At 34.1% G+C, this 26648-nt stretch overlaps 1 protein-coding gene across 1 annotated transcript; it reads left to right on the top strand.

The window, feature by feature from the left end:
• Positions 1-386: 386 nt before the first annotated feature.
• On the top strand, positions 387-26060 carry LOC121383407 (phosphoacetylglucosamine mutase-like). Its single transcript, XM_041513415.1, has 18 exons — positions 387-494; positions 2573-2643; positions 3542-3671; positions 4356-4451; positions 10468-10541; positions 11395-11522; positions 13096-13248; positions 14041-14083; positions 14668-14748; positions 15736-15779; positions 17013-17126; positions 18070-18171; positions 18480-18535; positions 19912-19975; positions 20334-20456; positions 21166-21287; positions 21987-22038; positions 22695-26060. Exons 1-18 carry the CDS (start codon positions 394-396, stop codon positions 22779-22781), a joined length of 1641 nt encoding a protein of 546 aa, XP_041369349.1. The 5' UTR covers positions 387-393; the 3' UTR covers positions 22782-26060.
• The last annotated feature ends 588 nt before the right edge of the window (positions 26061-26648 follow it).

Below are 26648 nucleotides of genomic sequence, written 5' to 3' on the forward strand. Positions count from 1 at the left end.
GTCATGCGGTTAACGGTTAGTGCAATCTTATTAATATTAGCTCTACTGTTAATTAAGCAGTCGAACTAATTTTAATCAAATTGCGATTAGTCGTTAGTGAGAGTGAAATCGATGTAGTGACCCATTGAATCGTTAAACTCCCTCTGAGTGGGAATCGGTAGCAGGATGCGATCCCAGTACCTACTAGCCTTATGTCTTAATTCATTTTATTTCGGGAAACCCAAATACATCGCAAATGTGTCTGTGTCGTAGGCAGTTATTCCCCTTCATTGTCGATCTCTTTACAAAGTTAAAAATAGTACAAATAGATTGGTTAAATCACACAGACTACTATAGCAAGTACCTGTATTGCAAACAGCGTAATACACAATTAACCATAAGTTAATGATTGCAATGGATAACCGTCTAGAAAAAGCAAAGAGCATTGCAGTTTCGAAGCACCCACGCAAGGAAAATACGACAATACAGTATGGAACAGCTGGTTTCCGATGCAGGTTTTATATCTATATCTGTACTTTGTTTATATCTGAGCAACAAATAATAATAGATGATGAAACATGACTATCAAACTGTTGAGGCCCTTTTAAGGAGGAATTATGTGACAGGGTTCTAGTTGTCGGCATTGACTTTGCTTTAAGATGCTTGATTTAATGATTGTGATAAATATGAAAAATGTGTAATGAATTCTTCAGGGTATTTAAAATATTCAAATGCTAAGTTTGAAGGAAGGGATAGCTGTCAAATATTTTTAAAATGTAATATGAACTTAAATTTTTAAAAGCAAGGCCCAAGGCAATCTCTGTAATGTAGTCAGATGCTCCTTCATTATTTATTCTTTGATTACTAGAAAAAATATCCACCCGATCCCCCCCTCCCCTAACCCTAACCCCTAACATTCACCCTCACCCTCACCCTAACTCTAACCCTAACCCTAACCCTAACTAAAAATAATAAAGGGGGGGGGGGGGGGACTGTGCGGATATTATACCAATTGGCGAGAATATCCGAATCGGATTCATGCCAGGATTCACGCAAGCATAAAACATCCGAATCTATTAGGATTTGCGTAAAATATTTCCAATTTTTTTTATTAAATTGAATAATCAGTGAGTAAAACGTTACTGAATTAAAACAAAAAAATAGAAGAAGAAAATTGTCTGGTTATCAAGCTTCAATTTAAACTGGCTTCAAAAGCGTAGAATACATTCGAATCCATGCATGTTCAAAACATAGCGGTTTATCGAGACTAGTCTGGCCTGGAGCCAAGCAGTGGTTGGCCCATTTCTATGAACCAAATTGCCAATGAAGAGAATTGAAAGGAACATGTTTGTTCAGTTCTTACATAATAACAATAGACAGTAATTAAGAGTTCCCAAATTTAGTAATACATCAAACCTTTCTATGTTAGTTCGCTGATATTATGTTCCTAAACTTGAATTACCTGCTATTTTTAATCAATACATCTTTTTGTCGGTTGTGGAAATGTGCTTCAGTAATATCCATACAAACATTGAACCAATGCGCAAAATACACTGGCAAAAGTATCCCATGGGCTGTTTAAGAATCGTCAATCTTCGAAAAGTAATGGGCTGCGTTCAGCCAGACCAAGCGGAAAAACGTCCGCCAGACTGGTTTGTGCGGTTCATGGTAAACCAAATGACCAAATTGGGAACCAATCAAATAGTTTGCGAATGTTAGTGAAACGTTTGCTGGCTCAACTTGGGGATGGTAAGACATCTAAAAAAAAAACACTGACTGTAAAAAAAACAAATGGAACCAACGACTGAAAAAACAGTTTGTAAAAAAAAAAAACAAGGTGTTTTTTTTTTTTTTTTTTTTGCTTTAGAATTGGATAGACTGTTAATTGACAAATTGGTTATTCTTGTCAGTAAATAGTAATTTTTTTTTTTTTTAATCTATATACAGTTAGTAGCTTATGACACAGAATTCTGTATACTAACACTGTTGATAAAAGTCTTCTCTGAAAATGTTTAGAATCGGAGCATTCCTTTGGACTGCTTCCATGGGAATCCTAATGGATTCTCGTGAAATTAGCCAAATTTTTAGTCCTAAAAATGTAAATTTCGGTTCTTAACTCTGACGTAAAATTATTCTTTTTACCAAATGACAACAGTAAAATAAATCATAAATAAAATAAATAAATAAATAATTGAGAATGTGATATGAATATTCAAAATTCCTGCCACTCATAAGGCAATTTTTAGGGATATGGAACAAGGGTGTCACAGGAGCCATGTCCCCCTCTCTACCTTTTCCTGTTTATTGTGCATGCTCCCAAACCCCTTAACAGGTTTAGGCCCAAATTCAGGCTACCATTAAAATGTAAATTTTTCCAATCCTGTATATATACATGTACAAATGTATATATGTATATTGGAATTTAGATTTGCTATTCACCCAAAAAGCAGGGGCTAAGTTTAAAATATTGTTTTGACATTGTTATCAAGTATGTTTTACTGATTTTAAAATGTATTATTCTAACTGTTCACACAATGTTTTGTAAAATACAATACACAAACTTTTATGCATTGATGAATTGTATTGTTTTCAGAGCTGAACTCCTTGACCATGTTATTTATCGGATGGGTCTGTTGGCAGTTTTAGCATCTAAATGTAGAAAAGGTAAATAAAATACTTATTTGATTAATATGTATGATAAAATAAATACCATGCCTCTGAGAATTAAAAATCTGAGTGACACATTTATCGGTTATGCAGAAATAAATCCATGTAACCCATTTAATTTTTTTTTTGCATATCCTGTTATATTCATGTAAATGGTACTAGAAATTTTGTACGAGCAAAAAATATGTTACGCAAAATTAGATTGGGGCAAGCAACGTGCGAATTAAACAATTGTTCTCGCAATTTTCAGAGGCCTGAATACAATATGTCTCTTAAAGGGACAGACTCGTTTTTAAACACTATGGCATAATTTTCACCTAGACTCTAGTATCAACGCGTAAAAATGGACACTAAGTTTGGTTAAGTTACAAAGCTGTAAGAAATTTGGATACAAAATAGTGAAAAAGGAGTCAGTGATGTTGAAATACCCTTAAAAATAGAGTAAAACTCGACTCCATAACAGTTACTTCTCAGAGGCATGTGCATTTTTAAAAACATGAAAAATAAATTTTTAGGTATTTGAAACACCAGGATAACAAAAACACTTTGGTTGTACAGAAATAGATAATGTAAACAATAAAATATAAATAATGTTTGATTTCAATGATCATAAACAGCTCTAATAGTGAAACGTATGCCTTAGTGTTTAAAAACTAGGGTATATCCCTTTAATACATTTAATGTACATTTTAAGATAGTATGTGTACATAAAACAGCAATAGCTATATTTCTTACTTGTTGTACAAAATGTGTTGCACTGTTAGTCTTAATAATTATCTAATAACGTAGACCTGTTAGGGTACTTTTTAAAATGAAATTTTAAAATGAAATTTTAAAAGAAACGATTTCCAGTTATTTATATGTACTTTAAAATCTGAACTGTTACTTGTTTCAGCAACCATTGGTGTAATGATCACAGCTTCCCACAATCCTGAGGAAGATAATGGCGTGAAGCTTGTCGACAAACGTGGTGAGATGATGCCCCCAGCCTGGGAGAAATATGCCACAGAACTGGCTAATGTTGAGTGAGTCTATTGGGGCACAGTTTGCTTCATTTTTTTATTTTTTAAAATTAAATATCATACCTCTATTTCAACAGAGGGCAGTACATAGCCCAGTGGTAAAGCGATCACTTGATGCATAGATGGTCAAGGATCAATCCCCGTCAGTTGGCCCATTGGTGTCTTTCTCATTCCAGCCAGTGCACCACGACTGGTATATCAAAGGCCATGGTATGTGCTATCCTGTCTGTGAGATGGTGCATATAAAAGATCCCTTGCTACTAATGGAAAAATGTGTTAAAATTATCTATGTGTTAAAATTATCAAATGTTTGACATCCAATAGCCGATGATTAATAAATCAGTGTGCTCTAGTGGTGTCGTTAAACAAAACAAACTTTAACTATTTTAACATCAATGTTTATAGTTGTGCTTTGTTGTGGGATGTATCTCAGTGGTAGATCACTCACAATCATATGAGTGGTGCTGGATCAAAGGGATGATTACCATTAACAGACTCAGGATTTTTCCTCTTCCATCCATTATGTCATGTCTAATAGAAAGTTCATATAAAATATGTCCTGCTGCTTTTTAAAAAATAGTAGCCAATCTGGCTGCAATGAGTTTTCTCTGCAAGTCATTCCTTCAAACTTATTTTTTATCTTGAACACAAACTGATTTTCTTTTTTTCTCTCAACTTATTTTGCAGGGATGAACACATTCCAAACATCCTAAAGAAAATTATTAACTCAGAAAATATAGAAACGTCTTACAAGGCCAAAGTATTCTTTGCGAGAGATACAAGGTAAATGTTAAACAAATTTTATATTCAGCTAGTCTTTACTTAACCTGGCTGATGTTAGGTTTTTTATCTGTCAGTGTTTGTGTGTAATTTTGCTAATAGGTCTGTTACTAACACCCTTAGTTTCTTTTCTTTCTTTTCTGTGCATACCATACATTTTAATAAAACTTAAAGCTTGATTATTTTTTTTTTTTTTTTTTTTGGGGGGGGGGGGGGGGGGGCATTTTGCTGCACTAGAATTACAGTTGTTAATATGTTGATCATTTACTGAGAAGTTGGTGGGTATTTTCCATTCTCAAGTCAGTCACCTACAATACATATTACGACTCCTGTTCCAAGTAAAACAAAAACCTGAAACTTTGGTGAAATGATATTAAAATAAGAAACAGACATGATAAAAGAAAAAACATTGATGAAACACAGTTTTAGTGTAGAAATACCACATAATAGACATAAGTAGTTACTTAATCTCCACTTCATTGTCTTTTTTTGACAGAAATAAGGTGTCTGTTGGTGTTAGTAAATAGATACAAAATTAAAATAGAAATATATACATGGTCAAAATAGGAATCAATACACAAACAAGGTATTGTCAGCAGTAGTATTGTAGCAGCATGGGTCTTAATTCACAGAAACGCCAAAAGCTGCTCAGGGTTCAGAACTCGTTTATTCAGGTTCGGGTCGTGTCCGAAATAATAATTAAAGACCCAAATATATGGGATCTGGGTCCAACATTAACCAGATGAAACTCAGGTTTCTGTCTTCATAATAAAATAATGTTGAAAGTTAAAACACAACCAACACATCTGAAGTCAGCAAGTCAACTGAACATAGCAACTGACTTGAGGCAGAAAGAAAAGGAAAAGCTCATGTTCAGACAAGAGAAAGAGTTCATGTGCTAGTGAACTTTGCTCATGCACGGTCTGTGCTTTATTTGAGTTAGACTTGCCTAAAATCAATTTCAATAAATACATTAAAACCTAGACTTTATCAAACTATATTAAATTAACTATATTAAAACCTAAACCTGCCATAACCTCAATATGCAACAAATATAAGCCTGTCACATACTCCCCCCTCCACAGAAAACAATGTCCTCGTCTTTTATCTTTGACTACCATCTATAACAGACAAAATTACCTGAGAAACAGTATTACCTATATGTTCAAAAACACCCTGGGTAGCTAAATGCTGAATTACCCTAGATCTATTTAAACTGATCCTGATCAGCTACTGCTCGATTCACCACATATTCTCCTGAAGTCATCCAGGCAGGGCTCTGTGTCTGCCGAGAAGAACACCTGGGTCATGGTACTGGTACTTCCCTAATACCGTTATCGTCATTAGAAATTGTGGAACTTACTGACTCCTGTTGCCTCAACCCATCCTCGTCATCCTCTGCTTGGTCAACTCCTGTGCCAGGCAATTCCTCCGATTGCTCTGACGTCTGGTCATCACCATCAGAAGTTTCCCCATTTACCACAAGTGGATCAAGATCGTCATCCTGAACATCTTGGGTAAAATCTCCAATTTCAGCAGTGTCTCTATTGACATTGTTAGAAATGTCGGTTACTGCTCTATCACGGACTGGTTGGGCATGCACTTCAAACACATCAAAATCATCCTCTTCCTCAGATGGTGGGTCAACTGTATCCATTCTCACTGGTGCAACTGGAACCTTTTTCCTAGGCTTTGGCACTCGTTTCTTCACCTCTATGACAACATCCTCTGGTACTGGCAAAGAACCAATCGGTTGTTGTTCAAAACTTTATCATGCTCCCATACCACTAGGGTTTCGAGCATTCGGTAGAAGATGGTTTCTGTGCAGAGTTCTTTTCCTGCCTTCTCCATTCTCATTCTGAACCTCAAACACAGGTATATCTGGTTTTGGTTGTCTCACAACAATATAAACATCTTCCCCATACCGATCAGCCAGCTTATGCCTGCCGTCAAAAGCCAAAGTTTTGACCAATACCCTGTCTCCTGGTTGTACCACTGCCCCTCTGATCTTCATGTCATACTCTCTCTTCTGCTTGTTACTTGCATTCCTAGCTGCTGCTGTAGCCTGTTGGTATGCTTGGCGCAGACGATCTCTCAACGATTGGGTGTATTGAGATACTGACTGATGGTTCTGATTTAACTCAATCTCAAAAGCTAAATCCACAGGTAACCTAGGTTCTCTACCAAAAAGTAAATAGAAAGGCGAGTGGCCTGTAGAGTCATGTCTTGTACAGTTGTACGCATGTACAAGTGTACCAATGTATCTCTTCCAATCCTTTTTCTGGTCTGGTTTGAGAGTACCGAGAATATCACACAATGTTCGGTTGAACCGCTCGCACATCCCATTGCCCATAGGATGATATGGCGTGGTTCTCGACTTCTTGATGTTAAGTAGTTGACAAAGTTCTTGAAGTAGTTTACTCTCAAAGTTTGCACCTTGATCACTGTGGATTCTCTGAGGCAAACCATAGTGAACGACAAAGTTGTTATAAAATACCTCAGCAGTTGTCTTTGCAGTCATATTCTTTGTTGGAAATGCCTGAGCATAACGGGTAAAATGATCCGTTATCACAAGGACATTTTCAAAACCACCTTTGCATACATCCAACTTGAGAAAGTCCATGCACACCAGTTCCAGCGGCTGTGTTGTCTGAATACTTATCAAAGGCACTCTGGCATTGGTTGGTGACTTCCTTCGTAGACACCTTTCACACCTACCAATCCAGTCTTCGACATCCTTGAACATTCCAGGCCAAAAAAATCGATCTCGTAACAGCGAAAGCATTCGATCTCGACCAGGATGTCCAGTATCGGAATGACAACTCTTAAGAGCCTGATCAATATAAAATGCTGGAAGAACAAGTTGTTTATGCTTTTCTCCCTGAATAGACACTTCTCTATACAGAACTCCTCTGCAAAGAAAAAGACTGTTGAATGCCCTGTAAAAAACAAAATTGACATTAGTCTTGGAAATGTCATCTCTTCTAGGTTTCCGTTTGCACCTCACACAGTCAATCCATAGTCGTAGGTCCTGATCCTGTGACTGGGCCATCCTCCAATCTCTCTCTGTCATACTTCTAATATCTTGTCCTCTGTCAGGTTCGACATCTACCACATTGGTAGACATGTACAGGGACTCCACATAAGGCTGGTTCTGAACAACGCTACAAATAGCTTGTACAAATTCTGATGAAATCTGTTTCTCAAACTCGATCTCATCTGATGTCAATCCAGGTAACCTCGATAATCCATCAGCATAGGCATTGTTCTGTCCAGGCCTGTAAACAATATTGAAGTCATAAGCTGCTAACGAGGCAAGCCAGCGGTGACCAGTTGCATCTAATTTAGCAGTAGTGAGAACATAAGTTAAGGGATTATTGTCAGTAAACGCTGTAAAAGTATTTCCATACAAATAATCATGGAATTTCTCAGTCACCGCCCATTTCAAAGCCAGAAACTCCAGACGGTGAGCTGAATAGTTCCTCTCGGACTTGCTAAGTCCTCTGCTGCCAAAACTAATCACCCACTTTAGACCATTACTCTTCTGGTACAGAACTGCACCAAGCCCTTTACTGCTTGCGTCAACATGCAGTTCAAATGGCTTAGTGTAATCTGGATAGCCGAGAATAGGTGGAGATGAAAGAACCTTCTTCAAATACTGAAAGGCTGCTTCTTGCTCTTCTCCCCAATTCCAAGGCTCTATCTCTACAATCTTGTGTTTAGGATGTCTCTTTGACTAGCAGCTCGCATCAAACAGTTAAGTGGTTTAACTATCTTTGCAAAGCCCTTGACAAACTTCCTGTAATATCCTGCAAAGCCGAGAAATTGACGTACCTCTTCTGGTGTTTTAGGTCGAGGCCAGTCTAATACTTTCTGGATCTTGTCTGGATCAGCCTCTATACCACTAGATGAAACAATATGACCAAGGAATTTAATCTTTTCCTTGAAGAAAGAACATTTAGCTGGTGCCAACTTCTGCCCAGATTCCCTGATCCTTTGGAAGACCTGCGAAAGTCGACTGAGATGTTCTTCAAAGCTGTCAGAAAATATAATGATGTCATCAAGATAGATGAGACATATCTTCAAGTGTAATCCATCAAAACACTCGGCCATCAACCTTTGGTATGTTGCAGGACTATTACAGAGTCCAAAAGGCATCCTGTTATACTCGAAGAACCCAAGAGGACCAACTGTAAATGCAGTGCGTTCCTTGTGTTCCTCAGCAATGGCAATGTTATGATAACCACTCTTCATATCAAGTGTTGAAAAATATCTGGACCCCTTAAGAGCATCAAACATTTCTTCTATACGAGTGTGTCTGCCTTGGGATGGATATGCAGTGCATTACATGCATACACTAACTTTTCAATCTCATCATGTGTCAATGAAGTATTCATAATGCAATGACACAAGCACAAAACAACTAAAACATACATAACCATCAATTCTGAAACATACATGTGCTACATGGTAGAAACCTTGGAGTAATCAGATAAGTTGTTACCATCACATGACAAATAAAACAAACTCTAAATCCAAACTTGATTCCACCAAATAGTAAATACCAACTATAGCAGAACGAAACGAGTAAAACTGTCAAACCTATCAATAAAATCTAATGTATATAAATGTATAGCAACCAAAGTTACTCTACCTTATTAATAAAGTAAACACTATCTGATTCTAATGAAGTAGAAAAAAAATACAAACACTAAACAGGTAATATCAATCTAAATATCCAATAAAATTAAATCAATCAAAAACTTTGAAATATCTGAAATATAAATAACTGCAATTGGATGGGTGCATGTTAGTAAGTGCAAATATGCAGGTGTGGGGGATGGAATGAAAGAAAATAGAAAAGTTGAAAAGAAGAATAAACAATGCCTGAAAACCACTGTACTTGGTAATCAACAAAACCCCAAACAAAATTCAGCTACATCTAAGCTATTGACTATCTTAATATGCCTACCCTACCTTTATTCCAAATTTAATTTGTAATATTGACTTTATCCTGTTTAGTATAGCTCACTCACACCCCTTCCACTCATCGCTACATCATTCACAGAGTTAAAACATAGTTCTTAAAATAAATAAATAAAAACTATATAATATTATAACATCTAATGAACAGCCATTGTTTCTGACCAACTTAAAATTTAAACCTCCTACCTGATTGAATCAGAATATCACAACACACATGAAACAAAGTAATATAAACATGGTATAGCAGCACAATATAGATCAAAGGTTAATATTCAAGTTCTTTCTGTATTCACAAATGTCAATTTGCAAGATGTCAATGTGAATAACACAGCTCATGAAAAATAATATTCTTGACACAATCCAAAGAATCATGCAGACACATATCAATGTCAAAGTTGAAAACACATTTAAGAAAACACAACTCAGTCTGTCCAGTTCATGTTGATGACTCAGTCTGTTCAGTTCATGAAATTACATATCACAAAATATACATCACCATAAAGTTTTGAATTTAAATATTTAAACAATAAAATGTTTAAAGTCATGAATCACCTATCACTGTATTACATCACGTCACTTCCGGAATGTTATGAAGTTGTCTGTAGATTCCGACCTAGGAGAGGGTGTGTCATCCATCTTGTCACAACGAACGAGTGTCACAAGTCACACGTACCAATCACAAAGTCTCTGTGTCCCTACGTCGGCTCCAAATGTAGCAGTGTTCTTCAATGCAATGGTGTATTGTGACACTCCTAGTATTTACCTTTGCAATGTAATATTACTGGTACATAAGCCGTGAATTTATTAAATGCAGGACTCCACTTTAAAGAAATCAGTCATTACTCTTGTGAAGGTGACATAAAAATTGTTGTCTGTTATTGCCAGTGAGGTTTTTCTGTATATTTGTTGTAATAATGACAGGAATTAAATCACCTTCTGAAAGTTACATTCAGTCTACATTTTTCATGTTTCTCATTTTGTGTTAGCTAATTTCTGACACGACTGATAATGAATCATGTTATATTTGCAATAGGCCAAGCAGTTCATCTTTAGCGCGAGCATTGCAAAATGGTATTCAGGCTCTTGAGGGAAACTTTCATGACTATGGTGAGATACATTTTACTGATACCTCTTAATAACACCGTGTTATCAAGGTACTTACAGTTATCTGTGTTATCTCAATGTACACAATAAACACTGACATTTTAAGACAGGTTCCCTTTCCCATTCTGTAGCATCAATGAAGGATTTCACAGATCTCAACAGGATTTTGTGCAATTAATTTTTTTGGGTGTGAAAGACTGCTGTTCATTTGAAGCTAAATTGTATATATTTATAACAAAACATTGGTGATGTTGTTTTATATATTTATAACAAAATTGAAAACCTTGGATATATTATTATTTAACCTGTTTTTGTTTTTTTCTTCTTAATTTTGGCTGATCATGTATTAACACATTAATATTTTCGTTTGTGTTGTGGGATTGGTTTTTTCTGTGTTAGTGCATGTTATTGAATGCAGTACATGTATTCATTATGGATATTTTTAAGACTTGTTTGTGCATTTGTTAAACACTGAGAACCTCACTGAAAGGTTTTTGTACTGAAAGGTTTTACCCTCTGAAATTAAACAGAATAATAATAATAATAATAAATATATTATTATTATCATTATTAATACAAATTAGTATCATTAATAATAATTATTATTATCACTATTATTAATACTTATAATTAATAATTATCAATAATAATAATAATATATTTATTATTGTAATTGATAAGTATTAATTATTATTAATAATATTGATGATAATTAGTATTAATAATGATAATTATTAATAGTAATGATACAATCTTGAAATTATGATCATTGTTATTACTTAAAAACTTGTATTTAAACAAAGCTGTGGTAGCATTAAACAATAATTCCTATCTCATATTTTGTTACAATTTTCAGGGTTGCTGACCACACCTCAGTTGCACTACATGGTTTGTTGTGAAAACACCAATGGCCGCTATGGAGTTGCATCAGAGGATGGCTACTACAACAAACTGTCACAGGCTTTTGTGAAGCTCAGAGATTTGGTATGTTAGCCCTCATTCTCTCATTTATCTGAACGTGGCTGCCTTCTGGCAACAGCTGGTTGAACGTTTTCTCATTGACTCTATTGGTTGATTATAATTTCATATATAATGTATACACCCGCCTAGTAAGTTCTTTATATATGAAGTTATTGAACTAAGTTATGAATAGAATGGAAACTTATTTAGGTCATGAATTTGGACATCTCGTGCGACCAGGACATCAGTGGGTGTCTTGTCTACAGGGCCGTAGCTAGCAGGGGGGCAAGGGGGGCAGTTGCCCCCCCCCCAGAAAACATTCGGAAACCATTATAGAAACTTAAAGAAAAGGAGTTTTAGACTATTAACTACTCAGTTGCCCCCCCAAACAAAAAATCCTAGCTACGGCCCTGGTCTATGTAGGTCAAATGTAGCGAATGTCAGAAACCCAACCCCTGTGGATTAAACAATGTCCCGAGGTGTTAGTAAACCATGTTTTTTCTAAGTTGTAGTCAAATATCAGGATATGACATTACCTAAAAAATAGGATATTAAACAAGCTTCCATTTTGTATCATGTTTATGTCCCGAGTGAAATAATTTGATTTTTTTTTAGAGGGACATAAACATGATATGAAATGGTAGCGAGTTTAATATCCTATTTTTTACCCATAATCGATCTTAATTTATATCAATCATCTTGTTTCGTTGACTTTCATGTAAGGTTGTAGTGCGCTAATTGATGACGTCATTGTGTGATGTCAAAAGTGTTATGTCCCACTTGGCATTCTAGTGGGACATTTCACTTTGATATGTACCAAGATATTTGTAACCATCTGGGTAATAAATTTTTATTTCCATTATTTTGCCAAATTGCTAATACTTATCTGGGTGCAACTTAAACCTTAGTTAAAAAAGAATCCATTTCCTAATTAGGAGAGACCCATAAAATATTTTAGGGAGGGGACAAAATGGCACATAGACAAGGACACTTCAATAGAAGTTAGGCATTCATACAATGAATGTTGTAAACAAATTGTTGATCCCTTCCCTTGGATCTACCCTTGCTCATTGAACAGTTAAAGGAACATTCCTGAGTTTGCTGCATTGTAACATGTTTCCGACTAATAAAATATTTCTACGATTAAACTTACATATTAAATATATTTTCTTGTTGAGAATATCAGTGTCTGTATATCCAATATGTTTCTGGTCGTCTTAATATTTGTAAAAAGCCCAAACTGGATTTTGTCTTCAAATAATTTCGTATGTACGAAAAACAATAATTAGGAAATAAAATGAAATTTAACCTAGTACAAATATTAAAATGATCAGAAACACATTTAATATACAGCCACTGATATTTTATGCAATAAAATATATTTGATATGTAATTACAGTTGTTAAAAAGTCTCTGTTAGTCGATAACATCTTAAAAATTGCAGTAAACTCAGGAATGTCCCTTTAATGTGGATTCCATGTTATCAAATTGATGTTTAAAATAAAGGTGAAATTTATAGCTGGGAGAAAAAAGACACAGAGAGTCATTGTGATTTTTATTGAGTTAGGTTTCAGATTTATTGGGTTTGTGCTTGTAGACTTCTGGAGATGGTGGCTATCAGTCAACAGTTCATATAGATGCAGCAAATGGAATTGGAGCATTGAAAATGGAGTTGCTGGATCGACATCTCAATCACACTTTGGAAGTAGAGATATACAACAATGGAAGTGAGGGAAAACTTAACTTCGAGGTCAGTTTGTGCACGTTGCTACAAGTTACTGTTGATAAAAAAAAATTTATTGTCTTGCCTTTACACAGTAAAAAGAAGAGATATACCCCTGTAGGTGTTAATTTTTCAGTAGGTGGCATTAGCTTTTGCATTAAAGTTTGCATTTAGATCAGTTTCTCACAAACTATAAGTCCTAAGTCAGTGGCACTTGGTTTATAGTTGCACCTATGGGTGTTCATCACAGTGCACCAAAAGGTTTATGATTGGCGAGACATTTAATTCTGCAGAATTCTTGTTTAATTCTGTCATTTACTGTAAAGGATTTAGAATGTCTCTATATCTACCACTCTATATGTCAGTATTATTTACAAGCTTGGCAGTGCTTTTTTTTTTATCATGTTTAAATTATATTTTAAGTACCAATATTAAAGAAATCTCGAATTAATTCATGACTTTCTAAAGATGTAGTATTATAGTGTGGATCGCAATTACATAGTTACAAATTGTGGGTTAACCACCAGTGTTTTAGTGCAACAACACATAATTTAGTGTTGGGTCAGTCCACCAGTTTAATTGTAAATTGACCCATAAGTTTACTGTGTTGGTCAGAAAGCATTTTTATATTTCTAATAAATTGTTTTCAATATTAGAGTGAATAAAAAGAGAAATGCTGCAATTTTTATATATGACTCATAAAAAATATTGTTTTAAAAGTTTTCTTAACACTAACATTTTATCATGCCAGGCATAATGTTGTTAAGAGTAAGAATATGCAAATTTTGGCAAATGTATTAAGATATTTGTCTATTTTAGTGTGGTGCAGACTTTGTGAAAATCAAGCAGCAGGCACCTCGAGGTAATTAGTAGAAATAGTTTTAATGTTTCAACTGTGAACATGTTTAGCCACATTCAGTTTGTCTTAGTAAAGATTTAATTTCACTACATGTAGCTCTTTGGTGAAGCATATTTGCCACGATAAACATCAATGGTGATTTACATAAAGGAAGCTTAAAAACTATCATTTAGATCATTACATAAGCTTTGTTAACAATTGGATATTTTGAAAAACAATTTTGAATGGTTGAAAGAAAGCATCATTGATTTTGATTTTAAACTATGTTTGATTTGATTTGTTTAAACAATTTTTTACTTTGAAGCATTATATTAATCAACAGATATCAATTGACCGCTACCCCTTCATTCTTATTAATCTAAAATGTTAAGGATCATGGTCATACTCATAGCTACTAATTTTAGCCAAACAGCCATCTGCTTTCATTGCTATTAACAGCTAATAAAAAGTCAGGATCTGGTTAGTTGTATTTTTCACGAATCAGCTCAAATTATAAATTCAGTTCAGATTTACAGTACTGAAGAATGAGCTGGATTGTATTTGTATTGAGGTATTTCTAAACATACTTCTATTGATTTTAACGACAGGCCTGACAATTAAACCTGGAATGAAATGTGCATCGTTTGATGGTGACGCCGATAGGATTGTTTACTTCTACACTGATGAAGGTAATTACTGTTTCCTTTGTGAAAGAACTGGAACTTCATTTTGCTGATTTTCATAACTGCCATTTTAATTATTTATAAAGCTATATTACATATGTGGACACTGGGAAAAATTGTTATAATATTTCTGTTTATCAGTAATCTTTTTATAAATATTCCCTGTACTCTCTTTTGTACAGAGATAGGACTTTCACAGTCAACAGACATTTTTCTAATTATTGGTTTACAGTGATCTCAGCTACAACAGACTGTCTTGTTTTCAGTGGGTATATCATCCCAGATTACTCTCTTTAGCGATCTTCTTATTATGTCATTAGTCATAACCAATTTGTCACAAGTGATGTGTCAGTCCTTCAAAAATCAGAATGTATAACGCTAAAGTTGTTCCAATTTAGGTGTTTTTACAGTATGATTCGATCGCACGCGACAAGTTGGTGCGACTTATCGCATAATGAGAATGTAATTTTTCTTTGTTGTTGCTATTGCTAACAATGAATAGTAACAACTTAGCACAATGGTTTTCTAAAATAACTGTTAGTGGATGATGAGAACTGCTTCTTCAGATCATTAGGTAGTATGGTAAAACGGCAATCTGAACAAAGTTGAATGTCTTCAAGATGTAGACAGCTCCAGTATTCAAAGACTCTTATCAGGTTTTAAGGATTTCAAGCTACTACTGTTAAACAGGAATATCGGCAAAACAACAAAAACCAAAAACAATAGCATTACCTCAGAATGGATCTCTTTTCAGCAACTGTCAACAAATAACTATTTATATATGACCTAGTTATTGTTTAAGTGTTTAACTGAGTCAAGTAATGATAACATTTTGTGGAACCCACTTGTGTATATCTAGGAAGAACATGTTTGTTAAATAAAATTTAAGAAGGGCATGTTGAATAAATGGAACATTTTACAAACACACACACACACACACACATATTCTTTTGAAAGATTTGATTTTTATGCTGATTGAAATTTTTATTTCAGATGGGAGTTTTCATTTAGTGGATGGAGACAAAATTGCTACTTTAGTAAGTATACCACATTGGTATGCTTCATTTAGTGGATGGAGACAAAATTGCTACTTTAGTAAGTATACCACATTGGTATGCTTTGATTTGAGTATAATAAAATTGGTTTTTTTTAATGACACCACTAGAGCAATCATCGGCTATTGGATGTCAAACATTTGGTAATTTTACATATAGTCTTAGAGAGGAATCTTGTTGAAGCATGATAAAGTTAGTTTGTTTTATTTAACAACACCACTAGAACACATTGATTTATTAATCATCAGTTATTGGATGTCAAGTATGATAATATAACTTTCTGTTTTGATAATGTTCATGTACTATTGTTACTTTGTGTCCAAATATTGATACTGATATAACCTGTTTTGTGCATGTATCTGATTACGGTGTATGCTAACTGTCATGAGCACGAGGTTAATTGATTAATGCTAGAAAGAAGAACTCTACTCTTGACACATAGGTGACTCTTACGGACAGCAGTATTTAATATCTTATACAGTATACAGGGCCTGAAACTGCCAGTCACAAAATACGACCAAAGTGCTGTTTGGGTCATCTTCTTTCTATAACATATAAGCCACTATTAATAATTGTATTGCATATATTTAATCTTGCTCGTGGTTCGCAAAACTGAACATATTGGCTTACCGTAATTTGCCAACATCCATTTATAAGCATTGATGTAGTTAGGTGTAGTCTTGATAAAACAATGACTTCCTAATCCAGTTTGTAACCATTCAGAACATATCATGAATGTTGATACCTTTGCGGTCTAGAAGTGATTCTTCTAATCAGTATTACTTTACTTATGATTACTTTAAAACAAATTGATAATTTTTCTTCTTATTATTATTTTAGTTACCTAAAGCAAGTTTGGGCCAGTGAAAATTAAAATTTAATGGCCCAGATATTTTGTTTTGGACTATCATACTTTTCTGATAAGTTTTGAGCCCTGGGTATGGACTTTTCCACAGACAGAGCAGCACATACCACAGCTTTTAAGTGACCAATTATAGGACACTAGTAATGTCAACAGCAGTCACAAGCAGTCATCCATCCGAGTACTGGATGCCCCCAGTTTTTGCTTACCTCCAGTATGACAAGGGTTAGTTTTGAAACATGGTACAGCCATAGTTTAATGACTACATGTATTTCAGTGGTATTAACATTTGGACACACATACTAACATTTTGACTAAATGGTATCTAAATGAAGGAGTTTATACTTGTGCAGATTGCAGGTTATCTTCAGGAGCTGGTTTCCAGAAGCGGCATCAAGCTGAAGCTTGGTCTTGTGCAGACGGCTTACGCTAATGGTAGCTCGACCAACTACATCACAAGAGAATTGGTAAATTCTTCATTCACATATCATTAAATTTCCGTTACATTCATTACAGCATAACGTCATCCCATTGGTCCAGACATAGCAACGGGAGTTTGTTCATTTCTCGATGAATGTAAAAATTACGTCGTCAGGGAACGTTGTATCTGATGATGTTAATTTATATGGGCACGTTGTCTTATTGAGCGTTATTGTTTATGGACCAAAAAATAATTACAAATAAAATATGAAGTTTTGTTGTTATCATTAGCAAGTATGATTCAAATTTAATTATAAGTATTGTCTGTTATTTCTTTTATGTTCATCTGGGTATGAACAAAAAATATTTAAAAAAAAAATTTCATATCCCGATGAACATAAAAGAAATAACAGACAATCCTTAATTAAACATTGTTCGGGAGGATATGGGTGCGGATGATATTTGATTGACTTATGGAACAGCTATGAGATTAATAAACACACTTATTAATAAACACATCAAATGATTGCTTTATTTTCAAGTGATTCCAGGCTAGACATTTTCAAAGCTATCTTAATGCTGCAGTATCATAAAACCATTGTACGTCACTACAGCACACGATAAAGTGACGTCATAGCTTATGATAGTTTTACGATATGGTAGGGCTAAAATAGCTTTGAAAATATAGACCCAGGTCTTTTAATATATTTCAGAAACATTCATGTTAACAATGAAACCACCCGATTAAAAATATTTCAGTTTTCATCTCCAAAATACTAACTGAAGGAAACCAAACTGGAATGCCAACAGTTGATGCAATTTTTGGGGATGAGTTAAGAACATGACATACAAGCATCCTATCTTTTAAAAAAACATTGATCTACCCAGGCTATATCTTGACTTAATTTTTTAATTAATTAATAATTGTATATATATGCTTCACTGAGGAGAAGATATTCTGAATGCTGAAACTGCCAATATTTTCTTCAGAAAGTTCCTGTAGCCTGCGTACCGACTGGTGTGAAACATTTACATCACAAAGCACAAGAGTTTGATATTGGTGTCTACTTCGAGGCTAATGGGCATGGGACAGTGAGTTTGTTACTAACATTTTAAATTCTGTCATTAATTAGATTTTGTTAAACCAGACAATATTTCCTATTCTGTAATCCAGTTTCCTGCTAATAACACCACACATGTATAACAACTACTACTGTACCTGTGAGCATAGAACTGACAATTGTTGACAGTAGAATTTGTAATTCAAATTCAGATCAAACAAAACAATTGCAAAATTTCACTAGATAACCATTAGAAGGAAATACTTAGTCTGTTGAATTCACACGTGGTTGAATCTTGGATTTTTAATTTTTAACGGTGAAATATTTACTTTCATTAAGGTACTGTTTAGTGACCATGCTTCGGATATGATCCTGGATGTGAGTGGAGACACAAGGTTAGTACAACTGATGGCTATTATGACACATTTCATAGTGATTGTCAGATAACTAAATCTGTAATCTTCAGTATTGGATAGTGTCCATATTATGAAATTTTGAACCTAAGAATAAAAACTGATTTTCTCAAAAGTAAACTTTTACGAAGATATAGTTAACTTGGCCTTTAACATACTGCAAATGTTCCTTCTTATAATGAGATTCTCCAGATTTCCTAAAAACAACTGTAAGATAAAATACCAGTCGGTATAAGAAGTATTATTGGTATGCTATAATTAGCCTATTTTAATTTATTCTCTTTTTGTTTTTAATTATATAGTATATTCTGAGATGTAGTAGCCAAGACAAAGTCTTGACAAAGTCTTCTGTCCGAATCATCAAAAAACCCTGTTAACACTGATTATTTTAAATTTTAATTCCTGTGGATGTGTTTGAAACACTCAAAATACAGTTGAACTATCACAGATGGTGTTGGATCCAGCAGTTTTCCTTCACATATTTCACCTCTTTTTAAAAACAAATGCTTACGGTAGTTTTATAGCTGAAATCTTGAGAATGTTTTATAATTATTTAACCATTTAGAATATACCATCCACATTCATACCGTAGCCTGCCATTCTTCAGTACTCTTTGTCTATACCAACTGACCTACATCACAAACTAATATATTATTATCCATTTTAATACTGTGTACAGACATATTGGAAGCAAGTAGACACTGGCGAGGGGAAGTAGGGGGCTGACTGAGATCGACAGCACAAAGCAAAGGTTCTAGGGGGTTTGGGAGTATATTCCCACAGAAAATTTTGAAAACTAGATGTCCCGAAATGCAATTCTACAAGTAAAATTCATCTCTGCCTTAAGATTTCTTACCAATAATATTCTTGATTCAGAATTATTGGAGGGAGGGGGCTAGAGCTCCAACAGCACCCCTGCTCCACCGTGCCTGGTGAAGGGGTGCTGTTCCACGGTTTGGTCTAATACAAAAAGAGCTCACCCTGCATGTAGCCAAATTAGCCAACTGCTAATTTTTTATACAAAATGGCTACAACATTTAGTAGTTAGCCACTCTTTAATAACTTTCAAGGAACTACCCCACATGTCTGAAAATTGGCTAAAACAAAAATGTTTCCAGTGTGAGGTCTGTACAAAGTATTCAAAATAATAAACAAAGATTTGTATGTTTTATGAAGGTAACTGACAATAATTGTGAATAACAATAACACACAAGTTATTAAAACAGTGGTTATGTTTGTATTTTGCATCAGTAAATGATATTATAATATGGTGATGCAAGATTGTAAGTTTATTAAATTGCATTAATAAATGATGTTGAGATAAAATTACACTTTCTAGTTTTGTTTATATTTTACAGTTTACCTGCCGACAGACGACAAGCTGCTGTCAAGTTATCTGTTCTCATGGATCTCATTAATCAGGTGTGGGGATGTGTGTGTTAATACCCAAACGTTTAACTTGGGGATGTGTGTGTCAATACCCAGACGTTTAACTTGGGGATGTGTGTGTTAATACCCAAACGTTTAACTTGAGGATGTGTGTGTTAATACCCAGACGTTTAACTTGGGGATGTGTGTGTCAATACCCAGACGTTTAACTTGGGGATGTGTGTGTTAATACCCAGACTTTTAACTTGGGGATGTGTGTGTTAATACCCAGACGCTTAACTTGGGGATGTTGTATTATTATTATTGTTATTTTAATGATGTTGCCATTGTGATAATGTTTACATGTTTATTTTGTTTGTTTAGTTTAAGTGTTATGATACTTCTTTTAAAGGCAGTTGGTGATGCTATGTCTGATATGTTGCTGGTGGAAACTATACTGTATGACAGAGGGTGGAGTATACAGGAGTGGAACGCTTTGTATACAGACCTACCGAACAGACAGCTCAAAGTTAAAGTACGTTCATGTCTTCTTGTTTTTAAACGTATAGAGAACATTATTTTAGTTGTTACCAGATTCACTGGATACTGGATAAATTTACCTTGTTAAATATAAACTGATGTCCTTAGAAAGACAGTGAAATGTTATACATTGCTAGAATGATGAGTCTGTTCATTAAATAATTTCCCTTGATAGGTAGACTTCAAAATGTGTATAACACGTAACATGCATTTTAATTCAAAATTATGGGGCCAGGATGTACATTGTAGCCCAGTGGTAAAATGCTCACTTGATGCACGACCGATTTAGGATTGATCCCCGTTGGTGGTGCCATTGGGCTATTTCTCGTTCCAGCCAGTGCTCCACAGCTGGTGTAACAAAGGTTGTGGTATGTACTTTCCTGTCTGTGGGATGATGCATATAAAAGATCCCTTGCTGATAATTGAAAAAGAGTAGCCCATGAAGTGGTGACAGCGGGTTTCATCTGTGTGGTCCTTAACCATATGTCTGATGCCATATAACCGTAAATAAAATGTGTTGAGGGCGTTGTTAAAACAATTCCTTCCTTCCTTCATAATTAATATTTTTATTTCATGATTCAGGTATGTAAAATGTTACACTCTGTTTCAGGTACAGTTTTATCAGTCAGGTATGTGAAATGTCACACTCTGTTTCAAGTACAGTTTTGTCAGTGAGGTATGTAAAATGTCACACTCTGTTTCAGGTAAATGACCGTACAGTGATCACAACTACAGATGCTGAGCGAAAGGTCGTGACCCCGGATGGACTCCAAGCAGCCATTGATCAACTAGTTGAAAAGTATCCAGATGGAAGGTCCTTCGTTAGGTAATATTACCAGATCATTTTAATTAAAGATATCAGTCTATCTTTTATAATTCATTGTGTCCTTGGGCGGGATTAGCCCAGTGGTAAAACACTCGCTTGATGTACTGTCAGTTTGAGATTGATCCCCATTTGTGGATCCATAAGGTTGTTTCTCATTCCAGCTAGTGCACCACAACTGGTTTATCAAAGGCCGTGGTATATGCTATCCTGTCTATGGAATAGTAGGGCCTACATATAAAAGATCCCTTTCTACTAATGAAAACTATAGCGGGTTTTCTCTCTGAGACTATATGTCAAAATTACCACGTCTGACATCCAATAGCCATTGATTAATAAATCAATGTTCTCTAGTGGTGTCGTTAAACAAATATATATTTTTTTTCATTGTGTCCTGTGTGTTTCTGTTTATGACAAAGTTTAATCAATTTATTTTCAGTAGTAATTTGTCAGTATTTGATGGAAAAACGGGTTTGGCATGTTTACATAAATTTTATGAAACATTACTATTATCAATTCATTAAAAGAATGAATTCATTAAACTAATACATTTGTTTATATGGTTTTTTGAACTAGTTAATCCCTCTGAATAATAATTTTACATTCATCCTATTTTGTGGGCGTTTTACATGTCTTTTTTTTTTTTTCATTGTTCAATCTATAATGGTTTAATTGTCTAATTTGTTGTTCTTTATTATTTAGACCTTCAGGAACAGAGGATGTTGTTAGAGTTTATGCTGAAGCAGATACCCAGGTAATATTAACAACTCAGTGTGTTTGGTTGGGAAAAAAGAAAGGAATGTGTGTTTGATGAAACCTCAACACATTTTAAACTATGGCTATTTTTAGTGCCTAACATATGGTTATTTTGTCATTTGCCTTAGAGTATAAAAGACAAAATTGGCTGCTTTCACATTGGCTACTTCTATCAAATGGCAGCAAGAGCTTTTTTATTTGCCCTTTTCCACAAAGAAGAAAGCACATAAATGTATAACAGACTTAGTATTCAACAAAAAGAAGTAGATAATAGCACAACTTTCTTTATACTCTATCGTGACCTCTTACTTTGGCATTTCCCCCCTTTTCCACCTTAAGGTCCAAACATTTAACAGCCGAATGGCTATGAAATTTTCTACGTTACACCTTCCTAGTTCCGGTCACGTGACCTCAACATCTGCTATGTTCAGTATTTGGTGGGCTGTTATTAATAAACAGACAAGATTTTTATCCTTTTTTATGTGGCTGCTTAAAATATGTTTGACTACATGTATATGTTGTTGGAAAATGCTCTAGCTAACAGCTAGTCCTAATAACACATGTATACATAACTGAATGGGATTCTTCTTTTAACCTATTGAATTATGCAGTACTGTATCAGTCATCATTTTATTCATTTTGCTATTACAACAGGAATCAACTGACCGGCTGGCTGGAGAGGTTGCGGTAAAGGTCTTTGAGATGGCAGGTGGAGTTGGGGAGAAACCTGTTGTTCCTTGATACAACACTGCGTGATAGTGTTCATCAAATATAGAGTGTCTTAAATCTGCATCTTGACATTTTGTGCTATGATATCTGTATTTTGACATTTTGTGCCATTAAATCTCTATCTTGACATTTTGTGCCATTAAATCTGTAACTTGACATTGTATGCCATTAAATCTCTATCTTGACATTTTGTGCCATTAAATCTGTATCTTGACATTTTATGCCATTAAATCTCTATCTTGACATTTTGTGCCATTAAATCTGTAACTTGACATTGTATGCCATTAAATCTCTATCTTGACATTTTGTGCCATTAAATCTGTAACTTGACATTTTATGCCATTAAATCTCTATCTTGACATTTTGTATCATTAAATTTGACTTCATGTTGTAAGAGTCAGACTGCAATCAACAGTATTATATTGAGTTACATAATAAATGCAGTAATATGCATTTTAATATAGAAATAGAGAAGAACTAATTGATTTATTAACCAGTACACACACACACAGACACACACATTTCTAATGTATTGATCAATCTGTACAGTTCAAATGTGATTTCCCATCATAATTTACATTTTGTAACAGAAAAAAGTAAATATTTTTGTTAATTACACTATTTATATTTTTTTAAAAGGTATATATCACTTAGTATATACAGTGTCATTTGGACTAAACTATGTTGCTGAAGATAACTGGGGGTTTTGATTAACATAATAGTTGGGGGTTTTAAAAGTTGTTAGTGGAAATTATGCCATTATACAATTTATTATCTTGAGTATGACATATCTTAAGATTAAGCTTATGATGTTTGGCTGTATATAGGAATTGTACATTACCATTTTTAATTTTTTGTACATTAAGTGACAAATGACAGTTTTTTTTAATATAATCTTCTTAACATTCTATCATAATTTTGATATTTTATAATTAATTATACCTAAGCCCATCAGTCCTTTGGTTAAAAGTTAGAGATAAAAGATTATGTATGTATCACATTTTTTCCTGTGCCTTCACTTGATTTAATAAATCCTATGTCAAATTACAAACATAGATTAATGAATGATATCCATTGTGGATCTTATTATTATTGTTGATTATATTCATGTTTTTGTTAGAATAATATCTTCAGAATTATATTATTATATAGTAAATTAAAGAATGGTGCAAATTATATTGGTGCTCAAGGAAATCCTTCGCAATCATAAGATTCATTAGATATTTGATTGCAAATAATTAATTATAGACCTTTGTACTCATGGTTTGTTAATTTCACATGGCCAGAATTATGTACTTATGTTAAGAATATTGTGTGACTATTGCTTGTTTTTATTTATAAATTGTGTTTCTCAATATAATATTAAATAAAATATGTCTAATGGTGCACAGAGTGCATTTTTATTGCTTATTTATAAATCTTATTTTTACATACTGAAATTATTCACTTGTTATTCATACTGTGCACCGCACTGGTCAATTGAACTGAAAAATATTTATGATACATTTGTTTGTTTTATTGTAACTGGATCATAGTATAAATTTAGGGTAAATATATTTTATGATCAGTATTTTGGTACTTTTTTCTAATAAATAGATTCCATTTGCACACATAATTTTCTTAATTGCTGCTGAGAAAATAATATATTGTTATAATTCCAATTTTATATTATTTTCATAATGTGAAAGATATTTCATTTTTGTAAACATGAAGTGCCGCCCCTTGTTCTCCGTATGCTATGCAACAAGTTTTTCGGATCTCTGCATGCTATGCAACACAATATTTTCAGATCTCTGCATGCTATGCAACACAATATTTTCAGATCTCTGCATGCTATGCAACACAATATTTTCAAATCTCTGCCTGCTATGCAACACAATCTTTTCAGATCTCAGCATGCTATGCAACAAGTTTTTCGGATCTCAGCATGCTGTGCAACACAATATTTTCGGATCTCTGCGTGCTATGCAATACAATATTTTCAAATCTCTGCATGCTATGCAACACAATATTTTCAGATCACTGCATGCTATGCAATAATTGTTTCAAATCTCTGCATGCTATGCAAGACAATATTTTCAGATCTGTGCATGCTATGCAACACAATCGTTTCAGATCTTTGCATGCTGTGCAACACAATATTTTCAGATCTCCCCATGCAAAACAGTATTTGCAGATAAAGGGTTGTTCCACCCTACCGTTTTTTATCTAAATGATAAAACAAAACCAGTGATCCTAGTTATTAACCAGTGTGACACATTTCCAGTCATTGAAACTTTTACTGCTAACATACATGTGAGTTTGGTAATCTTGGTGTTCATAGTAGCTGTAAATGAATCCTATTTGAAATGCTAAAGGTATATGTATCTCAGAAACCAGGGCCAGCAGCCTTCAGCTCTATTAAAATGAATGTCATTAATAAACTGCATTCTTAAGTGGGAGTCCGTCTGTGATCGATCCCCTTCAATGGGCTCATTGGGCTATCTCTCATTCTATCTAATGTACCATGACTGGTATATCAAAGGTCATGGTATGTTCTATCCTGTCTGTAGGATGGTGCACATAAAAGATCCCTTACTACTAATGGAAAAATGTAGTGGGTTTCTCCTCTAAGACTATATGATAAAATTGCCAAATGTTTGACAGGGGATGATTAATAAATCAAGGTGCTCTAGTGGTGTCATTCTGATTTTGTTTGTGGCATTCTGTAGCGATCTTCATGACTCCTTATAAGATGTCACAAGCCTAAGTTTAGTGAAGATTGTTAATTATTCCATGTATAGATTAAACATATTTTGTTTTTTATTAGAGCAGTGTGATAAATAATATTATGTAAGTTGCATAGACAATCATTGCAGGGACATATTATTTTCATATTTTTAGGGGAGAAGGGAGGGGGGCAAGTGAATTCTTGGAATGAACGAGCATGGAAATCTAGAGGCTCTGAAATACCATTTTACAGCCATTTCAGGGAGGTTAAAAACTTAAAACATCAGTGTCAATAACAAGTAATTTGCCCCTTGCAGAAAACGTTTATTATTTGTTAAATACACTGTAGTATTGTACTAGTACAACTATATTATTATTATTGTCACTGTTATTAAATGACTACTGTCTTTTCATAGTTATTATGTGGGTTCCATAACGAAACTGCTGCATATTTTAAGAATAATTATACTTAATTACACTTTATATACATATTGAATTATATATATATATTGATCAGGATTTACAATTATATTTTATATATACTATATGGTGTTGGTGTCAAATAAAATGACTAAAATGGAAGAGACTTGTACTTTTATTTCATATTCTTAAAATGGTGAATTCATTCCCTCTAGTAGTGTATCTTGTGTCTATTTTGCCAGTACATTTTAAATTTTTGTTTGCAAGACAATGGTACATGTATATGCATTTGTAGATATAACCTTGTGAATACAACAAAACAAAAAGGTTAAAATCAATTTTAAAAACATTTTCAAAATGTGTCAAAAGATGAACATATTCACATTTTGGATACGGTATTTTGAATATTAATTATTTCACACACAGAAACTATTTTCTGATGCATCTGGTCAATATTTGCACTTTTCAGCCCTTTTTCTTTTCACTGGCAGCAGGGATACAAGATAACATTTATAACTTTCATTTATTTGGGTTTTACTTCTAATAAGGTATATAATTTAAAAACAAATAGTTTGTTATTTTAATTCAGAACAATTATAGTATTTTGGTTTGTGCATTCAGATGTCACGTAGTAACTTAGAGCATATTGTGGCCTTTGGAATTTGCCTTTCTCTCATTCTCAACTTATTTTTGTGCTTATATCCAATTAAGGTTCAAGCACGCTGTCCTGGACATACACCTCAGCCATCT

The sequence above is a fragment of the Gigantopelta aegis genome, chromosome 10 (assembly GCF_016097555.1).
Source record: "Gigantopelta aegis isolate Gae_Host chromosome 10, Gae_host_genome, whole genome shotgun sequence".
Taxonomy (NCBI): domain Eukaryota; kingdom Metazoa; phylum Mollusca; class Gastropoda; order Neomphalida; family Peltospiridae; genus Gigantopelta; species Gigantopelta aegis.

What these genes read in the sequence shown, in the direction of transcription:
- LOC121383407 (XM_041513415.1), top strand. Translation starts at nt 394, where the DNA reads ATGGATAACCGTCTAGAAAAAGCAAAGAGCATTGCAGTTTCGAAGCAC. An exon ending in TTGTGAAGCTCAGAGATTTG is followed by an intron (nt 11,523 to 13,095) that starts GTATGTTAGCCC and finishes TTGTGCTTGTAG; the next exon opens with ACTTCTGGAGATGGTGGCTA. An exon ending in TCATGGATCTCATTAATCAG is followed by an intron (nt 19,976 to 20,333) that starts GTGTGGGGATGT and finishes CTTCTTTTAAAG; the next exon opens with GCAGTTGGTGATGCTATGTC.